This window comes from Sus scrofa, chromosome 6 (assembly GCF_000003025.6).
Source record: "Sus scrofa isolate TJ Tabasco breed Duroc chromosome 6, Sscrofa11.1, whole genome shotgun sequence".
Classification (NCBI taxonomy): domain Eukaryota; kingdom Metazoa; phylum Chordata; class Mammalia; order Artiodactyla; family Suidae; genus Sus; species Sus scrofa.
The window spans coordinates 81,198,231-81,221,843 of record NC_010448.4 but is presented as its reverse complement, the minus strand read 5'-3'; the positions used below and the strand labels follow the sequence as shown (position 1 = coordinate 81,221,843).

The 23,613-nt window shown below is 38.0% G+C and overlaps 1 protein-coding gene across 7 annotated transcripts in view; it reads left to right on the top strand.

Moving 5' to 3' along the window:
• Positions 1-18,777, top strand: part of HNRNPR (heterogeneous nuclear ribonucleoprotein R) — a 36,757-nt gene extending 17,980 nt beyond the window's left edge. For 3 of the 7 annotated variants that reach the window (XM_021095516.1, XM_021095512.1, XM_021095514.1), the window contains 6 exons: positions 2,641-2,817; positions 4,589-4,724; positions 7,438-7,643; positions 13,516-13,665; positions 17,225-17,346; positions 17,483-18,772. In XM_021095516.1, coding sequence (XP_020951175.1) covers positions 2,641-2,817; positions 4,589-4,724; positions 7,438-7,643; positions 13,516-13,665; positions 17,225-17,346; positions 17,483-18,095 — 1,404 coding nt within the window. In that variant the 3' untranslated portion in view covers positions 18,096-18,772. Of the gene's footprint in view, positions 1-2,640; positions 2,818-4,588; positions 4,725-7,428; positions 7,644-13,515; positions 13,666-17,224; positions 17,347-17,482 lie in introns of all 7 variants that reach the window. The other 4 variants (XM_021095515.1, XM_021095511.1, XM_021095510.1 and 1 more) reach the window with 3 other exon arrangements.

The following is a 23,613-nucleotide window of genomic DNA, read 5'->3' as shown; positions in this document are numbered from 1 at the left end:
ACACTGGATTGTTAACCCACTGAGGCCAGGAATGGAACCAGCATCCTCATGAATACTCGTCAGGTTCTCACCCACTGAGCCACAGTAGTAACTCTCAGGATACATTTGATCAGTAACTTTTTTTTTTTTTTTTTTTTGGTCTTTTTAGGGCTGCACCTGAGGCATATGGAAGTTCCCAGGCTAGGGGTCAAAATCAGAGCTGTAGCTGCCAGCCTGAGACACAGCCACAGCAACACCAGATCCAAGCCACGTCTACAACCCACAATGCGGTTCACAGCAACGCTCGATACCTAACCCACTGAGCAAGGCCAGGGATTGAACCTGTGTCCTCCTGGATGCTAGTTGGGTTTGTTACTGCTGCCATAATGGGAACTTCCTCAATAACTTTTTTTGTTGTTGCTTTTTAGGGCTGCACTTGTGGCATATGGAAGTTCCCAGGCTAGGGGTCGAATCATTGCTGCAGTTGCCGGCCTACACCACAACCATACCAACTCAGGATCCAAGCCGCATCTGTGACCTACCCCACAGCTCACAGCAATGCTGGATCCCTGACCCACTGAACAGGCCATGGATCATACCCGCATCGTCATGGGTACTAGTCAAATTCATTTCCATTACCACAATGGGAACTCCAGTAACTTTTTTTTTTTTTTTTTTTAAGTTCCGTGCCCTGTTAATGAATGCTGGTTTATAGGTTTGATAATGTTACAGGGTGATACAGCTTAAGTGAGTGAGGAGTGGTCAAATTCTGGATTGTTTGAAGGCATATCTAATAGGATTTATTGATGAGTTGGATACAGAGATTTGAAAGAAAGAAGCCAAGGATGACTTCAAGACCTGTGACCTGAACAGCTGGCAGGATGGAGTTGCTATTTGTGGAAGTGAAGGAGGTGGTAGAAAAGAGCAGATTAGTAGGATTGAAAGATAGATGTCTCTTAGACATCCATATGGAACTGTTGAGTGAGCAAGTGGTTATATGAGTCTGGAGTTGATAGGAGAGTTCTCACTGGAGATTATAAATGTGGGAGGCATAAGCATCTAGATGGTATTTAAAAACTATGAGTTTAGGTGTAGTCACCATCTGATTCCTGCAGCCCTTCAACATTTAGAATTTGGGGAGACAGAGAAACTAGTACAGGGGATTGAGAAGAGCCAGTGAGGTAGGAAAAATCAGGAGTTTGGTCTCAGAAGTCAAGAAAGTTTTTAGAGAAGGAAGGATGATCAGTTATATCAGACTTCCCAAGTATGATGAGGACTAAGAATAGACATTTGATTATGGCAACATGGATGTCATTAGTGACTGATTGGAATGGTTCTAAAAGCCAGATTTGGAGAAGATTCAAAAGACTGGAGATGAGGAATTTGAGGCAGCAAGTATATGTAGCTCATTTGAGTAATTTTGCTACAAATGGTAGCAGAAAAATGGGACAATAGCTGGGAAGGGTTGTGTTGTAGTCAAGATATGTTTTTTTTTTTTTTTTTTTTTTTTTTTTATTTTTTTTTTGTTTGTCTTTTTGTTGTTGTTGTTGTTGCTATTTCTTGGTTCTTGGGCCGCTCCCGCGGCATATGGAGGTTCCCAGGCTAGGGGTCGAATCGGAGCTGTAGCCACTGGCCTACGCCAGAGCCACAGCAACGCGGGATCCGAGCCGCGTCTGCGACCTACACCACAGCTCACGGCAACGCCGGATCGTTAACCCACTGAGCAAGGGCAGGGACCGAACCCGCAACCTCATGGTTCCTAGTCGGATTCGTTAACCACTGCGCCACGACGGGAACTCCTGTTTTTGTTTTAATTAAAATTTTAAGGGAGTAATTACACTTAATGTGCTGATGGGAATGATCCATGTATAAAGGGGGAAATTTGATAAAATTGTTGCTGGACTAAGTGTCCTTGAGCATGAAAGAAGGGATGGGATCTAGTGCATCAGTTACAGTTAAGAGGTAGATGTTCATCCATGTATTAATTCAAAGATGAGCAGCTGTTGTGTTCCTGGTATTTCACTGCTTGAAATAAAATGGGGAAAAAGAGGTAAGCTCTCTGCTCACATAGAAATTGAACCCTTTTGGAGTTGCCGTTGTGACTCAGCAGTAATGAGCCCAACTAGTGTCCGTGAAGATGAGGGTTCAATCCCTGGCCTTGTTCAGTGGGTTAAATATCTGGCGTTGCTGTAAGTTGTGGTGTAGGTCACAGATGTGGCTTGGATCCTGCATTGCTGTGGTGTAGGCTGGCACCTACAACTCAAATTTGACCCCTAGTCTGGAAACTTCATGTGACAAGAGGTGCAGCCCCAAAAAGCCCAAAAAAAAGGGCATATTTCCATGAAGATTTATACATGTCTTTCATTCCTTTTTTTTTTTTTTTTTTTTTAGGAAAAAGAGGCGTAATTCAGAATTTAGAGTTGGTACAAATTTTGCACACTTTTATTAATCAGTTTCCATTTTTCAGCATAGAATATTGGTTTGTGTTGATGCCACAAGGGTCATGATAAAGGCTAGGATTTACTTTGGAGGATTCAAATTGTCCCCATTTCTCCTTAATGAGATCTTTGTATCCCCACTCCCTAAAAAAGGGAGCTGAGCTTTATGGCTCTGAAATCAAATGCTTACATTGGGATTCTAACACAGAGGCTTTAATTTCAGGTCTTTGTAGGTAAAATACCAAGAGATTTATATGAGGATGAATTGGTGCCCCTTTTTGAAAAGGCTGGTCCCATTTGGGACCTTCGTCTTATGATGGATCCACTGTCTGGTCAGAACAGAGGGTATGCATTTATCACCTTCTGTGGAAAGGAAGCTGCCCAGGAAGCTGTTAAACTGGTATGTGATAAATGTCCACTTTCCAGCAAATCATTATTTGAGAGAAATAACCTCAATTAAAAATGTTTGCAGTTAACATTATTTCATTTTTTTTAGTCTTTGCTTTGATGTTTTTGTATTGACTGGGTTGATATGTGACCTTTGCTCTTTTTTCTGATTATAAAAGTAAAAGTAAAAAAAGAAATGAAAATACCCAAGAAATAAGGTGTTAGAGAAAGTCTCCCGTAATTCCAAGAAGTTATTTATTGGAATGAATAGTATCTGAAGTTTCCTATGTGTGATGAAGTCTGGGGTGTGTTCTGGGGAATGTAACTGGGCCACAGGACACAATTCAGGAAATGGTTGTAAATCCATTTTGATTTTATCATTGTACAGTTTTCTAAGTATATTGTTCTTTTCTGTCTTTTTGTTCCCTGACCCTCTAGTTTTCTGTTTATCTTTCATACTGTTTTATAACTAATCTTTGGGTAATTTCCTTTATTTTACCCTTTGTACTTAATTCAGTGGAGAGTAGTAGTATTAACAGTTACGCAAATTGTATCTTCACTTCCACTGTATTAAGATGCAACCATCTCAGAAACTCAAAATAGCAGTCATCATTTTTTGGCAAACTTTTTTGCCAGAGAGCTAAAGGCTTACTTAGTCTAGTTCTTCTGGAATGGTAACCTCTTTCACCAAGGCTTTTGGTTTCATTAGTGCCTCTAAATTAGTTCTACGTCTAGCTTGACCCAGATTTTAGTTTTTTGGGTTTTTATTTTTGTTTGTTTTTGCTTTTTAGGGCCATACCCAAGGCATATGGAGATTCCCAGGCTAGGGGTTCAATCGGAGCTGCAGCTGCCAGCCTACACCGCAGCCACAGCAACACAGGATCTGAGCCTGTTACCTAACACTACAGCTCACGGCACAATGCCAGGTCCTTAACCCACTGAACAAGGCTTAGGGATCGAACCTGCAACCTCATGGTTCCTAGTCGGATTTGTTTCTTCTGTGCCACAACAGGAACTCCAGATTTCAGTTTTTATTATGGACGTTTCCTTCCAGTTTTCCTTTTCTTTCAGTTTGTTTATTTAATACTGAGAAATTTTCAAAGTTTTATTTCCTTTTATCTGGCAACATATGGATGATTTTTTAAAATTATATATTTTAGTAAACAAGTAGGTAAGTAATGTTAAAGCATATAAGCAGCTAAAGTATATCAAGGAAATCATCGCCATAGCCATTTAAATAAAACATTTTTTATTCCTATCATTTCATCTGGTTTTTTTTGGAAGTATTTTGTTTGATACGTACTTGAAAATTTTAGAATTCTATTTTAAGTGTATAGTGTGAAATTCTAAATTTCTTTTGCATTGATTAAACATAGTGGTTACTCTTTATATATTGTTATGTTGCCTGTGGCTTATCAATGTCTGATTTCATCTCCAAGGAACCTGAATGATCAGTCTCAGGTGTTTTTTTCCTCTGGGAAAAAAATCTTCAGATAGATAATACTGAAATATGAAGTCAGATTTTTTTTTTTTTTTTTTTAAGATAAAGTAAGTTTGAGTCATTTTTCTGTAGTGGAAGAGTGAATGTTAATAAAACCAAACTAAAATGAGAGGCTGCGACAAGTTTAAAAATAAACATTTTATGTTACGGCAGACGTGAGGGAACTCTGTGAGTTCATGAAACAAGGCATGTTTGACCTTAAATTGTTCAGTTTTTTAGATTGAGATCAGTTGTTCTGAGTTTGGGGTGGTTGTGGGGTGTCTGGTTCTTTTCTTCCTTTCAGTGTGACAGCTATGAAATTCGCCCTGGTAAACACCTTGGAGTGTGCATTTCTGTGGCAAACAACAGGCTTTTTGTTGGATCAATTCCGAAGAATAAGACTAAAGAAAACATTCTGGAAGAATTCAGTAAAGTCACAGGTAAAACAAAAATGTATTTAGAAATTAGTTTTGGAAAATCTGTGGTACTATTTATAAGTGCGAAAAAAATGGGTATCTTTTTGTTTGTTTTGTCTTTTGGTCTTTTTAGGGCCGTACTTGCGGCATATGGAGGTTCCCAGGCTAGAGGTCCAGTTGGAGCTCTAGCCACCGGCCTAGGCCACAGCCACAGCAACGCCAGGTCCAAGCCATGCCTGTGACCTATACCACAGCTCACGGCAATGCCAGATCCTTAACCCACTGAGCGAGGCCAGGGATCAAACCTGCAACCTCATGGTCGGACCCATTTCTGCTGTGCTACGACGGGAACTCCAAAAACGTTATCTTAAGCTAAGTATTCACATATCTATTCAGTGTCTAAATTGCTTCCTTTGTGCTTTTTAGTGGTTTGGGTGAAGCAGCTTTCTTTATATTCTGAATTTCTTGGAGTGTCCCCTTCACTCCTTTGCCTTAACCGAATCTTGGCTTTTGCCAGGGCCTCTGTCATAGCCTTCAGCTTTCCCCCCTGACATTCAGTGTGCTTTAGGGCCAAGATGATGAGAGTTCTTATCCTCATCCGTCCTCTTACCTTGTCTAGATCAGATTTCTCTGAGTTTCCAATTCTAAATTCATGGGGTTGATTGAGAAGAATATTTTATATCGCAGAGGTATGTACAACAAAATTTGACAAAATCGTATTTCACTTTATATGATTTAGTTTGATATTTCCTGTTCCACTTCATTTTGTTAAAATGCTGATGGAGATCCACTAATGCTAGCTGCATTTTTATCTCCTTTTTATAGCTGCACCTGCAGCATATGGAAGTTTCTGGGCCAGGGGTGGTCCATCAGAGCCACAGCTGAGGCTTATGCCACAGCAACAGCAACCTTGGATCCAGGCTGCTTCTGCAACCTACGCTGCAGCTTGTGGCAACGCTGGAGCCTTAACCCAGTGAGCCAGGGCCGGGATTGAACCCACATCCGCATGGAGACAGTGTTGGGTCCTTAATCCTCTGAGTCACAATGGGAATTCCACTAACTTCATTTAAAAAACATGTTTTAGGAGTTCCCCTTGTGGCTTAGGGGGTTAAGAACCTGACATAGCGTTCCCGTCGTGGCGCAGTGGTTAACGAATCCACCTGCATGAGGTTGCAGGTTCTATCCCTGCCCTCACTTAGTGGGTTAAGGATCCGGCATTGCCATGAACTGTGGTGTAGGTTGCAGACGCGGTTCAGATCCCGCATTGCTGTAGCTCTGGCGTAGGCTGGTGGCTACAGCTCTGATTGGACCTCTAGCCTGGGAACCTCCATATGCCGCAGGAGCGGCCCTAGAAAAGGCAAAAAGACCAAAAAAAAAGGAACCTGACATAGTGTCCATGAGTTTGCTGGTTCGATCCCTGGCCTCACTTAGTGGGTTAAAGGATCTGGCACTGGAGTTCCTGTTGTGGCTCAGTGGTTAACGAATCCGACTAGGAACCATGAGGTTGCAGGTTCGAGCTCTGGCCTTGCTCAGTGGGTTAAGGATCTAGTGTTGCTGTGAGCTGTGGTGTAGGTCGCAGACGCGGCTCAGATCCTATGTTGCTGTGGCTCTGGTGTAGACTGGCAGCTACAGCTCCGATCAGACCCCTAGCCTGGGAATCTCCATATGCTGCGGGTGCGGCCATAGAAAAAGACAAAAAAAAAAAAATCTGTCATTGCTGTGAGCTGTGATGTAGGTTGCAGACATGACTCAGGTATGACATGGCTGTGGCGTAGGCTGGTAGCTGCAGCTCTGATTAAACCCCTAGACCAGGGAACTTCCATGTGTTGTAGGTGAGGCCCTGGAAAGAAGAAAAAAAGAAAACATGAAAAATTTTTTAGCCCATACACACTATTTTATATTTTTGTCATCTAGATGTTGTACAGGTATACAGTCCTTTCTTCTTCCTTCAGGCTGTAATCTCTTTCTCTTCTGGTTTCAGCATTTCATTAATTGAAGATTGCTTCTGGCTCACAGTCTTTCTCTTATGTCCTAAATTGACTTATTGTTAGTACTTTTAACATTTATATGGATGGACCATCCAATACCCTAGCCTCCTTGTTTCGTGACCACCTCATCTCTATCTAGTCCTTTATTCAGCTCTCCCACATCCAGATCATATTCTGGATCTTGCTGCTAGAAGTAAAATCTAAGCACTGTTAATGATATGGATAGTACTTAAAAGTAGGGAGTGCCTAGACAGAATATACATGGAAGATGAGGGTACAGGAATAAGACCAGAGGTACATCAATTTTAAGCAGTTATTCTTGGTAAAAATAGTAACTTTTGAAAAATTAGATTCAAGGATGATTTTTGGTCATGATTACTTGTTGAGTGTTAGTTCTCAGATTTGTATTAATAATTTGTTTTTTAAGTCCCTTGGTAGTATTTTCATAAATTTTAAGGTCATGTTAAACATTCTAAAACATTGTAGAATGTTGTATGTCAGAATACAGTAGTTGGACTTAGTGTTTATAGATGTACCTTCAGGACCTCTAAAATTAAAAGGGAGTATAAAATACTCTCATAAACTCTTTTTCTAATAGTGCTGATTTAATTGTCTACTAGGTAATTAGTGAATAATTTTGAGGCATCTTCAGTTATCTTTTGCTCTTTGGCAAGTGGATTTAGGTCTGCCTAATCGCTAGATGTGTGGTGGATGCTTTTGGCTTATATATCTGGCTGTTGGTTTAACAGAGGGTTTGGTGGACGTTATTCTCTATCATCAACCCGATGACAAAAAGAAGAATCGGGGGTTCTGCTTCCTTGAATATGAAGATCACAAGTCAGCAGCACAAGCCAGACGCCGGCTGATGAGTGGAAAAGTTAAAGTATGGGGAAATGTAGTTACAGTTGAATGGGCTGACCCTGTAGAAGAACCAGATCCAGAAGTCATGGCTAAGGTAAATGCAATTTCTTGGGTTGAAGGGTGCAGTTCTCATTTAAATTTTGTACTCAGAAGAAAGCTTGAATTTCTCAAGTTTTACAGTAAATACAAATTGTAGCTCTTGATCTTAACTATTTAGACAGGGCCCCACTTTGGCACCAAATTTAACAGCCTGTCTTGGTTATCCAGGAATTTCTGTTAACCATTCCTTTTCCTGAAGATGAAATGTGTAAAAAGGAACTGAAATGAAATCCTTTTGATTAAGTATTTCTGTACATACTGAGAATTTGTTTAGCGTTAGGCGCTATAAGGGATACAAAGATAAAAAAGTTTAAAAAGTTAAAAGATAAAAAAGACAAGAAAAAAGACAAGGTCTTACTGAGTAAAGAGAAGTAAAGCTTTGAAGATTATGAATTATAATTTTTCATTGACCATACTGTAACTTATTACATGGTTGAGAATTATATTTTATTTTAGATTTACAGTTAACTTTCCTTTTTCTTTTCTTTTTTTTTTTTTCCTTTTTAGGACCGCACCCAGGGCATATGGAAGTTCCCAGGCTAGGAGTTGAATCAGAGCTACAGCTGCCAGCATATGCCACAGCCACAGCAACGTGGGATCCAAGCCTCATCTGCGACCTACACCATAGCTAATGGCAATGTGGGCTCCTTAAACCCACTGAGCAAGGCCAGGGATTGAACCTCCATCCTAGTCTGGTTCATTTGTGTTGTGCTACCACGGGAACTCCACCTTTTTCTTTTTTTAAAAAGCTTTTCTTTTCTAATGATCAAGATCCCTTAGAGTATTTTCTTCATGAAGAAAGGCAAAAGGTTATCATGTTTGCTTTTATACACAGTAGTAGCAAAATATGCACACAAGTCGTGTAGAGGGCCCTCACCTTTCTCCTAAGTCTTATACTTGCATTGCCAGGATCTTGGCCTGGTAAAGAATGGTTCCATGAATCCTGGTTCTTAGGCTTTCTTCTGGGTGACTCCTAGGATGGAATCAACACATCATAGTTATCTCTGCTACTTTTTGTAAGTTTTTGAGTGTTTTAGTGTATGTCTCTTTCTTTCTCAGGAAGGCAGCAGCTCTGGATGGCCATAAATTACTGGTTGGATTATTCTGAACTGAAAAGTTTTTTCCTCGAGCTTTTTATTCCAGGTTCTGAGGAGGCAGTCCTCACTCTTGATTAGTTTGGAGGAGAGCCCTGGTTTATACTAGCATAATAAAGTTTTTGTAAGCAAGAGCATCTTTGCATTGAGCAAAGGAGAGCCATTGAGAATGAACCAGAGAGACTCAGATGTACTGCTTACTACCTTTTTCTCATAGTTCTTGAGTAGATGGGTGTGAAGGAAAAGGACAAGGAATCTAAACAGCCCTGAATTTCTTTAAAAATTAAGTATAGTTGATTTACAATGTTGTGCCAATTTCTGCTTTACAGGAAAGTGACCCAGTTCATGTGTGTGTGTGTATATATATACACGCATACATATACACATTCATTCATATATATATATACACCTACATATACACACACACAAATATATATATACACATACACATTCCTTTTCTTACATTATCTTCCACAATGGTCTGTCCCAAGAGAGTGGATATAGTTCCCTGTGCTATACAGTAGGACCTAATTGCTTATCCATTCTAAATGTAATAGTTTGTATCTACTAATCCCAAACTTTAAGTCTATTCCACTCCCTTCACCCTTCCCTTTGGCAGCAAGTCTGTTCTCTATGTCTAAGCATCCCTGATTTAAAAAAAATTTTTTTTTAAACTAAATAGATTTATTTTTATTTTATTTTTTTGGCCGGACCCATGGCATAAGGAAGTTACTGGCCAGGGATTAAATCCAAGCCAGCTGTGACCTACATCACCACTGGATCCTTAAGCCACTGTACCACAGCAGGAACTCCTTTATTAGCTTGATTTTAATTCCACTTGTTTTTTCTCTCCTGATACAATTGTGACTTTGAGCAAACTTACTAAATTTGGATGTTACCTATTTTATTTGGGTTGGATAAATGTCTTCATAAGGTCTCTTACAACTTTGAATCTACCTTGTAAAAACTGACTATAATCTGTATTGCATATTCTATAAAAAAATCCTTTAAATAGCATTGTAGGTTAAAGGTGGGGGGGGGGGGAGTTCCCTGATGGCTCCGCAGGTTACAGATCTGGCATTTTCACTGCTGTGGCACAAGTTCAATTCCTTGCCTGGGGATCTTCTGCATGCCATGGTGTGTTCAAAAGGAGGGGGAGGGAATAATGTCCCAGAAAATCTAAAACATAATAATTTACTTATCAACTACTTTCCTCATACCTCTGGTAACCTTTCAGGTTGAGATTCATCCTGAATCTTAGAAAACCTCAAGATTTTCTCTAGTAACTATTCTTCCTGGATCAAAAACAAGTTTCAGAATGAAAAGGAAGCCTCTATAAAATTTGACCAATACTGAGTGAATAAACTTAATTGAATAATACTCCTTTATTATTTTCTCTTCGGTGGTGGAGAAAGGGGTTAGTATATCCAATAGAATAAAGCTTCTGCTGGTGCTTCATTCTATCAGTGTTGCTATTCATTGAAGATTTTTTTTGCCAAGTTGTTTATTTTATTTTATTTTATTTTGTTGTTGTTTTTTTTTTGCTGCACTAGCAGCATATAGAAGTTCCCAGGCCAGGGATCTAATCCAAGCTGCAGCTGCTACCTATGCCATAACTGTGGCAAGGCCATATCTTTAAGCCACTGTGCCTGGCTGAGGAATGAACCAGTTGCATCAGAGTGGAAACTCCTGGGTCATTTTTATAGTCAACCAGAAAGAAGAGCCTAAGTGTATCTCTCTCTCTTTTTTGTTTTTGTTTTTGTTTTTGTTTTTTCGGGCTGCACCCACCAGCATATGGAAGTTCCCAGGCTAGGGGTTGAATCAGAACTATAGCTGCTGGCCTTAGCCATAGCCACAGCAGTGCGGGATCCAAGCTGCATCTGCAACCTACACCACAGCTCATGGCATTGCCGAATCCTTAACCCACTGAGCAAGGCCAGGGATCAAACCTGCATCCTTATAGGTACTAGTCTGATTTGTTCCTGGTGAGCCACAATGGGAACTCCCTAAATGTATCTTTCTTAAAAGGTCTTTTTTTTCTGTTGAATGTTTTAAACACAGTTTTCAACTAGTAATTTTTATATAGTATGCTTTGATGCTTTGGTTTAATCTCAGGAAAAATAAAAGATTTCTGTTGAGTTTTTAAAAATATAAATAAGCCAGTGGAGGCCTATCTGATTTAGAATTAGACCTCATTATGGCACTATTAAGAAATAGGAAGGAAACGAGTACCATCTGTGGTACAATGGGATTGGCGATGTCTTGGGAGCTTTGGGACTTGGGTTCAATCCCTGCCCAGCACAGTGGGTTAAGGATCTGGTGTTATGGCTCAGATCTGATCCCGGCCTTTTTGCTGCAGGGCGGCCAAAAAAGAAAAATGCAGGGAGTAATGGTAGAGGTGGAAAACCTTACATTTTTTAACCCCCTTGAGTTAATATCTTCCCAAAATCTTTTTTACTCAGCTCTTTATCTGAGGCATCAATTCATTCAGTGGGTGTGTTAATTTTTTTGTTTGGATAGGTAATGTATTTCCTTAGTTCACAAATCACAGTTGCATGGAGAGGTATAGACAGAGATGTCCCTCTAGCTCCATCTACCGTATCCTCCTTGTCCCCTATAGACATCCAGTGTTAGTGATCTCTGGTTTATTCTTTTAGTGCTTCCTTTGGCAGATAGAGGCAAATAGGAGGATGTATTTTTTTCTTTTCCTACTTCTTAGACAAATGGTTATTAGCTGTATTCAGTGATCTCTGTTTGCTTTATTCACCATCATATTTCATCATCTCTAAGGAAGGATATATTATTTTATGTACTACTAAGAAATTATAAAATGCTGCTAAGTAAACTATGAAAAGTGCCTGTCTATCTCATTGACTAAATTGGACCCCTGTTATAGAGATACAAAAACAGGGAGAAATGTCTTAGCAACAATGCATCCTTGCCTTTTTTTTCCACATCAGCTCTTGAGGTCTTTTCCCATTTTTTACGACTATGTAATTTTCCATTCTCTAGATGTACTGTAGTATATTCAGCTGGACCATGGATGTTTCTATTCTTTTTTTTTTTTTGTCTTTTTTTTTTTTTGTCTTTTTGTCTTTTGTTGAGGATTTCACCCATGGCATATGGAAGTTCCCAGGCTAGGGGTTGAGTCAGAGCTGTAGCTGCTGGTCTACATCAAAGCCACAAGGTGGGATCTGAGCTGAGTCTGCATTTCGGGGTCCTTAACCCACTGAACAAGGCCAGGGATCGAACCATCGTTCACATAGGTACTAGTTGGGTTCGTTAACTGCTGAGCCACGATGGGAACTTGGTATTTCTATTATTTTATTTATAATACTGCAGCGAGTAAGCGTATATCATTTCAATTAATAGAAGTGTAGATATATCTGTAGGATAGATCATCAGGGATAGAACTGTGGGCCAAAGGGTAAATGCATGTAATTAAGATATGGCCGTATTCCCCTCTGTAGGAGGTGTACTGTTTTACCCTCCCCACAGTAAAATACAAGAAGCTGATGTTCCTTATCCTTGTCAAAACAGTGTAGGATCAAACTTCCGGATTTTGCCAAATTTCATAACAAATGGTACCTCAAAGCTTTGATGTTTTGCTTCTCTTTACTATGTTAAGAGCTGAAGTTTTTTTTATACAGACCATTTATGGTTCTTTATATGAACCATGTTATTCATGAATTTTATCTATCTTTCTATTCATTTGTTTTTCTGTTGATATTTTTCTTATTTTCTGGAACTCTGATATGAAGGAAGTTAACTCTTTGTGATACAAGTTGTTTTTTTGACTTAGGGTGTTTTTTTGCTGTGTGGAGTTATTTCTTTTTAGTAGTTAAATTTTTCAGTCCTTCATGAGGGATAGATTTTAAGTCATAAAGCCTTCTCCAGCGCAGTGTTATATAAAGGAATTGCCCTTATTTTCTTCTAATTCTTTCTCTTTTTTTTGTCTTTTTTCCTTTTCTAGGGCTGCTCTCTTGGCATATGGAGGTTCCCAGCCTAGGGGTCTAATCGGAGCTGTAGCTGTTGACCTACGCCAGAGCTATAGCAACGCAGGATCCGAGCCACATCTGCGACCCACACCACAGCTCATGGCAATGCCAGATCTTTAACCCACTGAGCAAGGCCAGGGATCGAACCTGCAACCTCATGATTCCTAGTTGGATTCATTAACCACTGAGCCACGACGGGAACTCCCTCTTCTAATACTTTCAACATCTCCCCTCCCCCTTAAAGTTTTAATCAGCTTGGAGTTTATCTTGGTATATAGTGTCAGGTAAGGATGGAACTTTCACCTTTATGCAGATTAACATTACACTGATTAAATGGTAAAAGCATTGAATTGATAGCTTTTTATATCTAGTAGAGCTGCCTGCTAAATTTTGTTTTTTCACTGGCTATTCTTGTTTGTTTTTTCATGTGAACTTTAGAATCAGCTCATCCAGTTTTAGGGGAGGAAATACAGAAAAACTTGTTTTAAGGGGGAGTTAGGGACCATGATAAATAGGTAAATTAATTCAGTAATAATTATATGTTGGCTCCTTGAAGGTCCTGTTCACAGTATTAGGTACTTTAATGATGTAGCAGGAGAAGGAACTGATAATTTATATGATTGGTAACTAACAGAATCATTTTCTTGATAGTTTCATACTTTCTATGATAGCAGTTGCACTTAATGTTTTAGAAAAAAAAAAGCCTATGTCATGAAGGTTGAAAGAAATATAAAATTAAATAGCCAATTCCAGTTTTGTATATTTGTTGTATTAGGTGAAAGTTTTATTTGTGAGAAACTTGGCTACTACAGTAACAGAAGAAATATTGGAAAAGTCATTTTCTGAATTTGGAAAACTTGAAAGAGTGAAGAAATTGAAAGATTATGCATTTGTTCATTTTGAAGACAGAGGAGCAGCTGTCAAGGTAGAAAATTTGAAATTTTATTTCTTGATGTTTGAATTTTGTTGAAACTTGCTAAACATATAAAGTGACATTATAAACAAATAAAATTGGTTTTCAGCTTCTACCAAACTCTGTAACTTTCTTTTTATAATCTCTGAAGTGGTGACAATATACATTTCAAATCCTGATTATTATTAACTGCGTTTGTGATATCAGGCAAGTTTTTTGTGTTTTTTGTTTGTTTGTTTTTTGGTTTTTTTGGTCTTTTTTCTAGGGCCACACCTGTGGTATATGGAGGTTCCCAGGCTAGGGGTCTGATTGGAGCTGTAGCTGCCAGCCCACGCCAGAGCCACAGCAACCCGGGATCTGAGCCGTGTCTGTGACCTACACCACAGCTCATGGCAACGCTGGATCCTTAACCCCCTGAGTGAGGCCAGGGATCGAACCTGCAACCTCATGGTTCCTAATCGGATCTGTTAACCACTGAGCCATGATGGGAACTCCCTGGCAAGTTATTTTTAACCTCTGTATTGTTTTTTAAGCCTAAGGTTTGATAGCGTGATACCCTGAAAATGTTACAAGGAGTAGTAATTAGCTGCTGTAACTACTAAAATGGTAATAAGTGTATTGTAACTCCTTTTTTTTTTTTTTTTTTTTTTTTTTTTTTTGTCTTTTTGCTATTTCTTTGGGCTGCTCCCTCGGCATATGGAGGTTCCCAGGCTAGGGGTCGAATCGGAGCTGTAGCCACTGGCCTACGCCAGAACCACAGCAATGCAGCATCCGAGCCACATCTGCAACCTACACCACAGCTCACGGCAACGCCGGATCGTTAACCCACTGAGCAAGGACAGGGACTGAACCCGCAACCTCATGGTTCCTAGTCGGATTCGTTAACCACTGCGCCACGACGGGAACTCCTGTAACTCCTTTTTTTACCTTAGTTTGTGGACCTATGAAAGGAACTGAGCAGTGTTTGTGACTTCATATCTAGCACAGCATATTTAATTCAGTAGATGTGTTCTGAGAGAATGATTAGTTCTTCTTAGTTTTGCTTTTCTTTGATCATTTTAGAGTCCTATATTGACTGTGTTTTGCCAGTTTCTATAGTTTTTAGAAATATTTCTTGCCTGTAATAATTTACTCCTTGATAGTATTGACAAGTGTGAAAAAGATATTTTCATATGGTGTCTAGAACTTATAATGTGAATCATCTGCTGCTTTCTTTTAATAATGGATCAGTATCACCTTTGAGGGGTGAGATTTTCAGTTTCTCTGTCTTTTTTTTTTTTTTTGTCTTTTGTCTTTTTTGTTGTTGTTGTTGTTGCTATTTCTTGGGCCGCTCCCGCGGCATATGGAGGTTCCCAGGCTAGGGGTTGAATCGGAGCTGTAGCCACCGGCCTACGCCAGAGCCACAGCAACTCAGGATCCGAGCCGCGTCTGCAACCTACACCACAGTTCACGGCAACGCCAGATCGTTAACCCACTGAGCAAGGGCAGGGACCGAACCCGCAACCTCATGGTTCCTAGTCGGATTCGTTAACCACTGCGCCACGACGGGAACTCCCTGGTTTACTTTTTGATGGAAGTTAATTAGTAGTGAGGCAGTATTTTTTATAAAATTCACAGCTCAGTACATAATTTAGAGTTTGGCTTCTGAATTGCCAGTGATATGAAAGATAAGATACTAATAAATTTATACATTTGATTCAGTTTGTGGGCAGATTTTAATTTGGGACTGGCATATGTACACTGTGGTACATGCACTGGTTGGCTAACAGGGACCCGCTGTATAGCACAGGAAACTCTGCCCAGTATTCTGTGACAATCTATGTGGGGAAAGAATCTGAAAAAGAATGGATATGTGTATATGTATAACTGAATCACTTTGTTGTACAGCAGAAACTATCATAACATTGTATTATTTGATATACTTTAGCAGAATTGTGTTCTCTTAAATAAGCATAAACAAAAATTCCCTTATTAATCATATTGGGTATTTTAAGTTTAGTTTTCACAGAAGTCCAGGATTCACTTGATATTAATTAACTGGTTGTAATTGAATATAATTTTCAAGGATAGCTTGCTAGAGAAGTCTATGAAATTATAAAATTTCTAGCTCAGCAGCTGGAAATCAGAGGATAAAGTAGACAGATACTCCATTCTTCTGTTTATACCAGGAAGCTTTTGTGGACTCATTTAGTTGTTTTAATTGAAGCAGCCAAAAGCTAAGGTGGTAAAGGGAAAAAAACTAGTTAGAGGAGGATACTAATTTAATCTTTGTCTAGGTAGATACTTGTAAATAATACTAAATGTTCTTTATGGATTGAGCGTTTTATTATGTATATCTAAGAGGAAAATGTATAGGGAAGGAGAAAAGCTGTGGGGAGGAGGTGATACTTTGTTACCAAGTTACCAGAACTTTGAAGTTTAGCAGAGGCTGTTAGTTGGACCTACTTAACTTAAAAAAACTAGAGCCTAGACTGCTTTTGATTACTGCTTTCCAGGGGAGTACTTGAGATGTCATTAGTGCAGACTTTTTCTGGGCTCTGCTTTTAACTGTCAGGCTATGTATGTTCCAGGTTAAATGTTGTGGGGGGAACTAGGCTTTTTTCGGGTCAATATCTTATAGAATTTCACCGATAATCCCATTTGTGCTTCACATCCATGATTTTTTAAAGTTTTATTGAAGTATAGTTTATTTACAGTGTTGCAATAATTTCTGCTATACAACAAAGTGTGATTCAGTTGTACATATACACATATCCATTTTTTTTCAGATTTTTTTTCCCACATAGATTATCACAGAATATTGGGTAGAGTTCCCTGTGCTATACAGCGGGTCCCTGTTGGCCAACCAGTCCATATACCACGGTGTACATATGCAAGTCCTAAATTAAAACCCTTAATTTTTTTTTTTTTTTTTTGTCTTTTGTTGTTGTTGTTGCTGCTATTTCTTGGGCCGCTCCCGCGGCATATGGAGATTCCCAGGCCAGGGGTTGAATCGGAGCTGTAGCCACCGGCCTACGCCAGAGGCACAGCAACGCAGGATCCGAGCCGCGTCTGCAACCTACACCACAGTTCACGGCAACGCCAGATCGTTAACCCACTGAGCAAGGGCAGGGACCGAACCCGCAACCTCATGGTTCCTAGTCGGATTCGTTAACCACTGCGCCACGACGGGAACTCCAAAATCCTTAATTTTTATGGAAGAACCGTTTAAGATCTATGTGTTGAATGCCATGTGTTTGTTGAAAAATTTGAATCCTGAAAAGTTTGTTAGTACTGGCACTTTGTCCAGTTGTGAATTTGCTGCTTGACATGGCTGAGCTTGGAGGGATTAGTTATTTGAAATTCAGGATATCTTTTAATTTAAATATAATATTAGGACATTAGTTTTGTTTTCAATATAATTTACACATAAGAAAGTAAGGTTGGGGGAAACAAGTACTTTCTTTGTACTACTTGGTGGCTATATTCTCTTGCAAATTAAAATAGTTTTAAGTTTTTATCAGGCATATTAAATGATAGGGTTATGTTTACTGTCATTTGTAAAATCACTATATTTTCTACTTTTGTTTAGGCCATGGACGAAATGAATGGCAAAGAAATAGAAGGGGAAGAAATTGAAATAGTCTTAGCCAAGCCACCAGACAAGAAAAGGAAAGAGCGCCAAGCTGCTAGACAGGCCTCCAGAAGCACTGCGTGAGTGTACATTTTAGTGAATACCTCTTTGAGCAGAGAACGACTTGATAACAGATCAGGTTAATTTTTAAAAGTCAGGAGGTGTCTTGAAGCAAACTAATTTATTTTTCCTTTTCTCCCTTCCCTCCATTGCTAGGTATGAAGATTATTACTATCACCCTCCTCCTCGCATGCCACCTCCAATTAGAGGTCGGGGTCGCGGTGGGGGGAGAGGTGGATATGGCTACCCTCCAGATTACTATGGCTATGAAGATTACTATGATGATTACTATGGTTATGATTATCACGACTATCGTGGAGGCTATGAAGATCCCTACTACGGCTATGATGATGGCTATGCAGTAAGAGGAAGAGGAGGAGGAAGGGGAGGGCGAGGTGCTCCACCACCACCAAGGGGGCGGGGAGCACCACCTCCAAGAGGTAGAGCTGGCTATTCACAGAGGGGGGCACCTTTGGGACCACCAAGAGGCTCTAGGGGTGGCAGAGGGGGTCCTGCACAACAGCAGAGAGGCCGTGGTTCTCGTGGATCTCGGGGCAGCCGTGGGGGCAATGTAGGAGGCAAGAGAAAGGCAGATGGGTACAACCAACCTGATTCCAAGCGCCGTCAGACCAACAACCAACAGAACTGGGGTTCCCAGCCCATCGCTCAACAGCCGCTTCAGCAAGGTGGTGACTATTCTGGTAACTATGGTTACAATAATGACAACCAGGAATTTTATCAGGATACTTATGGGCAACAGTGGAAATAGACAAGTGAGGGCTTGAAAATGATATTGGCAAGATATACGATTGGCTCTAGATCTACATCCTTCAAAAAATTGGCTTATTTGTTTCATCTTTAAGTAGCAATTTGCTGCCATTTGTATTGGGCCGAAGAAATCACTATTGTGTATATACTCAAGTCTTTTTATTTTTTCCTCTTTTCATAAATGCTCTTGGACATTATTGGGCTTGCAGAGTTCCCTTATTCTGGGAGTTACAGTGCTTTTATCGTTTCAGGCTTCATTTTAGCTTCAAAACAAGCTGAGCACACTGTTAAATCATGATTTTGCAGAACCTTTGGTTTTGGACAGTTTCATTTTTTGGATTTGGGATAGATTACATAGGAGTATGAATATGCTGTAAATAAAAATACAAGCTAGTGCTTTGTCTTAGTAGTTTTAAGAAATTAAAGCAAACAAATTTAAGTTTTCTTGTATTGAAAATAACCTATGATTGTATGTTTTGCATTCCTAGAAGTAGGTTAACTGTGTTTTTAAATTGTTATAACTTCACACCTTTTTGAAATCTGCCCTACAAAATTTGTTTGGCTTAAACGTCAAAGCCGTGACAATTTGTTCTTTGATGTGATTGTATTTCCAATTTCTTGTTCATGTAAGATTTCAATAAAACTCAAAAATCTATTCAAAACATTACCTATTTCAAATTCAATTGTGTCCTAAAACATTATTTTATTCGTAATCCTTGCAAGGAATATTGTTTTCAAACTATAACTGCCTATGTGAGTGATCAAATTCATGCAAAATTTCTTGTCTATTCCAGTATGTATTGTGGATATCAGACTGAGGATTAGTCTAAATTCTAGTATTCATTCCAAATAGCACTTCATTGATTGATGTTCTTTCATAGTCTTTTCTCTAATTTTGAAATTTTATCCTTTATTTTTATAAAAACAGGTTCAAAGGCTTTTGAACGTTCTTGCAGGCATTGGATAATTTGCGTTAAATAAAATGGGGTTGGTGAAGCAGACCCCAATTTATTTTGACCCACATTCTTTCTATAAAGGATAATTTGTTGTCTGAAGACCTTATTTGCTGAAATGAATGTACTTAACAAGAAAAAAAATGTTAGTACTGTGGCGTCAATTGCACTGCGGACTAAACCATGTAAACTTTTAGTATACATGATTGTGACTACCACTTTAGATATTGGTTTAGGAATATAATTTCCTATTGCTATGTAAATTTGCTCTGAGAAACACTCATGCCTTAAAAATAGAGGCTTAAAAATATCCGGTAGTCCTCCTTCTGACTTTCTGTTAATACCTCTTATTTTTATTTTTTTACTACCCAAATGGCTAAAGTTTTGTTGGCCAAGTCGTAGCATTTCTTTCCATTTCCTTTAGAATTCTGATTTATTATAATGACTTTTTTTTTTTTTTTCCTTGAGAATAAGAGGAACAAAAGAACCCAAACTATACAGTGCAGAAAAGTCTGGATCACTTTCAAATTAACAATAAAATTTTCCCTTCCATTTTATTCTTAGGTGAAGCCAGAATGTTTTTAAATTATAAAAATAAGCCATTTGAGAATAATTAAAATGGACACACCTTTATTTTGTGTTTTCTTCCTGTTTGGTGTCTTATGACAGCAGTATTGGATTTCAAAATTATAAGCCACTTAATTTCTTATAAGCTCAGATCATATTTTGGGTTTCATGCTTATCTTGATTTCAAAGAGGAAAATTAATATTTACTGATGAAAATCAGTATATCTCATTTCTCTTTAAAAATAAACTCATTACATAGTCCAGTTAAGTTAATAAGCCTTGTTAATATTTTATGTTTTTGGAAACTGATAAAGGAATTATATGTAATTCTTCTTGTATAGCAGTTTCAAGTTAACATGGGTATCTGTTTGGTAAAGCTTAGATGCAGTCATTTTTCTTAGGCCCATGTATGCAAGTAAAGACACCAGACATTCTTTAAATGCTTGGAAAGAAAGAATTTTAAGCTTTGAAAATGCTATTTGAAGCTATAACCATAAATCTAAATAGATTTAAATAAAACTGATTTTTCTTGGAAAGAAAAGAGCATCTAAAAGTAAAATTTGAATTTTCGTATTTCCTATTTGCTACAAATTAGATGTTAATAGCTACAAACTTAGGAACAAAATTAGGAATGGGAATAGAAATGATTCTGAAAAAGTAATTTATGTACTTCCCCACCCATCCTAAAATGTAAATTCTAGCAAAAACACAAGAATCAAACCTAAGTTCCATGTCAAAATCCTTTTCTTTAATTGCAAATTATATATTACTCTCACCAATTACAAACACATCTCTAGAGATATCCCTCTAGTATTGCTTTATAGGTTTTTTGTGACTGTTTGAAAAACATAACTTTATAAACATTAAATCTCACTCTAGAGCTTTTTCCTTGTTAATGTCTTATAAGCTATTGCTGTAGAAGCACTCAGAGAAAAGAGATTCAGAGCTTTTCATAGACGTAGATCCAACGATCTAATATAGAAACCTGAAAAATGTCCACTGAGGTTTTTATTCCAGATTTGTGTTAGATTTTTTTCTCAAATAGGCACAAATTATGGGAAATTTGATTTCCTGCTCTCTTGCAATCTTTTTTGTTCCCCAACCTAATTCATTTGTTTTTATATATGAGCCTGCTATAATGCTTGTTGGGAAAGATTTTTACTTTATATTGAGGATGACCCATGTTTGTAGGTATCCTTCTGAGATTGACATAAATATGCCCCTTCCCTATAATGGAATGCTAATTTTTATTTGATCACTCATTTATAGCAGTTGCTTAAATGTATGTATTTATATGATGGTGTTTTAATTTTTTAAAAGCAAAAAAGTTTAATAAGTTGCCAGATTTCTAATAATTCCAAGTTTATTTGATCAATTGATGTGGAAATTGAGTTACTATGGTTCTGTAGCTAGTTTTTTTAAAAAAGAATTCAGCATAATTGTTTTTCAGTTTTTCTAGTTACTGGGGTTATTCTGCATAAGAAAGCCCAATGCTTTCTGTTAGTAAATAATTTTTCTCTCATTCGACTTTGAAATCTGACTTAGATTTCGAATCCTCTTTTTAAAAAGGTCAGCATGCATCAAAATAAATTATATACATATATATATTAAATTCCAAGAGAGAAAAGACATAAAATTCCATTCCTAGCATAAAGCCATATAATATTCTTGAAACTCATTGCATCATTGCCTCCTGCCCATTTGGATAATCATACCTATGTTTTAATTGTGTATTATTTGTAAAACCAAACCCTTCCAGTAAATACTTGCTATAAGGCTATTACTTGTCAGCTAAAAAGACTTCTAAATATCTTAAAATTTACCATTTTTATTTTTCCAAAAGGAATTCTATTGTGCTATTCAGTACTCTCAAAACCAACCAAAGTATGTAGAAGAATTATTAATGTTAGTGTTGTCCTTTATTATGTGGAGCCTCTTAAGTCAGTAGCTAAGAAAAAAAGCCTTATAGAAAGAGTGCACTGGATTTATAAGTGTGTTTATGTTTCTCTAAGAATGGGAGCTTCTGTTAACTTAGTTATTTTAAGTAAGACAGTGGATTGGGAGACTGACTAGAGAATCCAGAATGACAAATCCATTGACTAGGCATGTTTACTTTTGCATTAGAAGTTTGTTGATTGGTTTTTACTTTTGAAATGCAAACACTACGCTTTAAAACTATTGCATATTTAATGTATTGGTCAGTTATTTAATATAAATATATTTAATTGGAAGTAGTCACTGTTAATCTTTCTAGGAAAGGTTTTTTTCTTTTTAAATATATATACATATGTATTTTTTTATTTAGAGGTTACCAGAAGCTCTGGGTTTTTTGTTTTGTTTAGTTTCTGTTTTTAATCATTTTCAGATGTTATCCAGAAATCTGCAAGTGTACTTTTCCTGTTTTAACTCCTTCCTTTTATCACCTGACTATCAGGGAAGCGAGGTTGAGGCTGCCCTGACCTGACATGTCATGATGTCGACTTGCTAGGTGGGGTTCGCTGGGGACGATAACCAGTGGAATTGTTGGTAAGAACTTTTTTTTTTCCTATTTTTTTTTAATCAGTAGTGGGGCATTAAGTATGGGAGAATGCCCATATTCATAAGTGGGCATTTATGTCAGCATTGTAGAAAAATAAGACTTTAGTATTAGGTAATTCTGTTCTAATAGGAACATATAATACGTACTTCATACTCCTTATTCTCAACTTTGTAGATTATCAGAAAAGGCCTGCCAGAATGAGGTAATGAAATACTCAGGGTATATTTTACGTGGCCAAGATAGACATCTTGAAGAAACAGTAAATTTGCTTTATTTTATGTTATTTTAGTCCCCCTAATCAATATCTTTATATTTACATTTTATTGGATAGATTAGCATATAATGCGTCTTAGATATTTATTGCACATTAATATTAAGAAGAAATAGGGTGGTGTTAATAGAATGGAAGGTTTATACACTAAGATAAATTATTTTTTAAAATCCTCTGAGGAGTTTCCTTTGTGGCTCAATAGTTAATGAGCCCGACTAGGATCCATGAGGATGCGGGTTTGATCCCTGGCCTTGCTCAGTGGGTTAAGGATCTGGCATTGCCGTGAGCTGTGGTATAGGTCACAGACTCAGCTCGGATCCCACGTTGCTGTGGCTGTGGCGTGGGCCGACAGCTGCAGCTCTGATTCGACCCCTAGCCTGGGAACCTCCATATGCCCCAGTGTAGCACTAAAAAGCAAAAAAAACCACAATCCTCTAAAAGAGATACTAACATTGTAAAATGAAACTTAAAAGTTTTATCAGTTTGACAAACAGTAGTGGGCTCAATTTAAAGATACATTTGATATGATGACTTTGAGTCAAGAGGAAATTACGTAGCTGAAACAGTAGAACCTTGAACATAGCAGAAACACAGTTCTGTCAAAAACTTGTGTTTCTTCTAAAACCCAGGATAGCTGATGAGGCAGTAGATTTTGGTAGAATTAGAGTCAATATTTAGATCATTTTAAAGATCAAAATCTCATACTTAGGGAATTCCATAATGGTAGCATATAAACTGAGGAAATTAAATTTAATAACTAGGCATTTCTGACTGTATCACATAAAAATAATTGTAATATAACATAAGCATTAATTAGAAGTAATTATGAGTTTTCATGCCTAGAACCTCCCTAGTATTTTAACGTCCTCTTTGTTGGTTGGGTGTATCAGTCTAAGAAGAAGCTCCTAGGTTTTAAACATGTGCTAGTCAGTGTCATGAAGATAAACCCTTATCATAAACTCGTTGTAGACTAGCTATACATCACTACAATGAAAGTATATTTTAAGAATTGTAGTGGTTTCATCGTTGTGTTAAAGTACTTGTTTCTCTTCTGACACACTTTATGCATGTTATCAGTGATAGAAAAGAATGGAGTATAGAACTAAGTAAGATTGCACTTACTAGTGTCCTCTTTGGAAAGTCTATTTATAGAAAGCAGTAGGAACACTAAAATGGTGCTGAGAAGTTC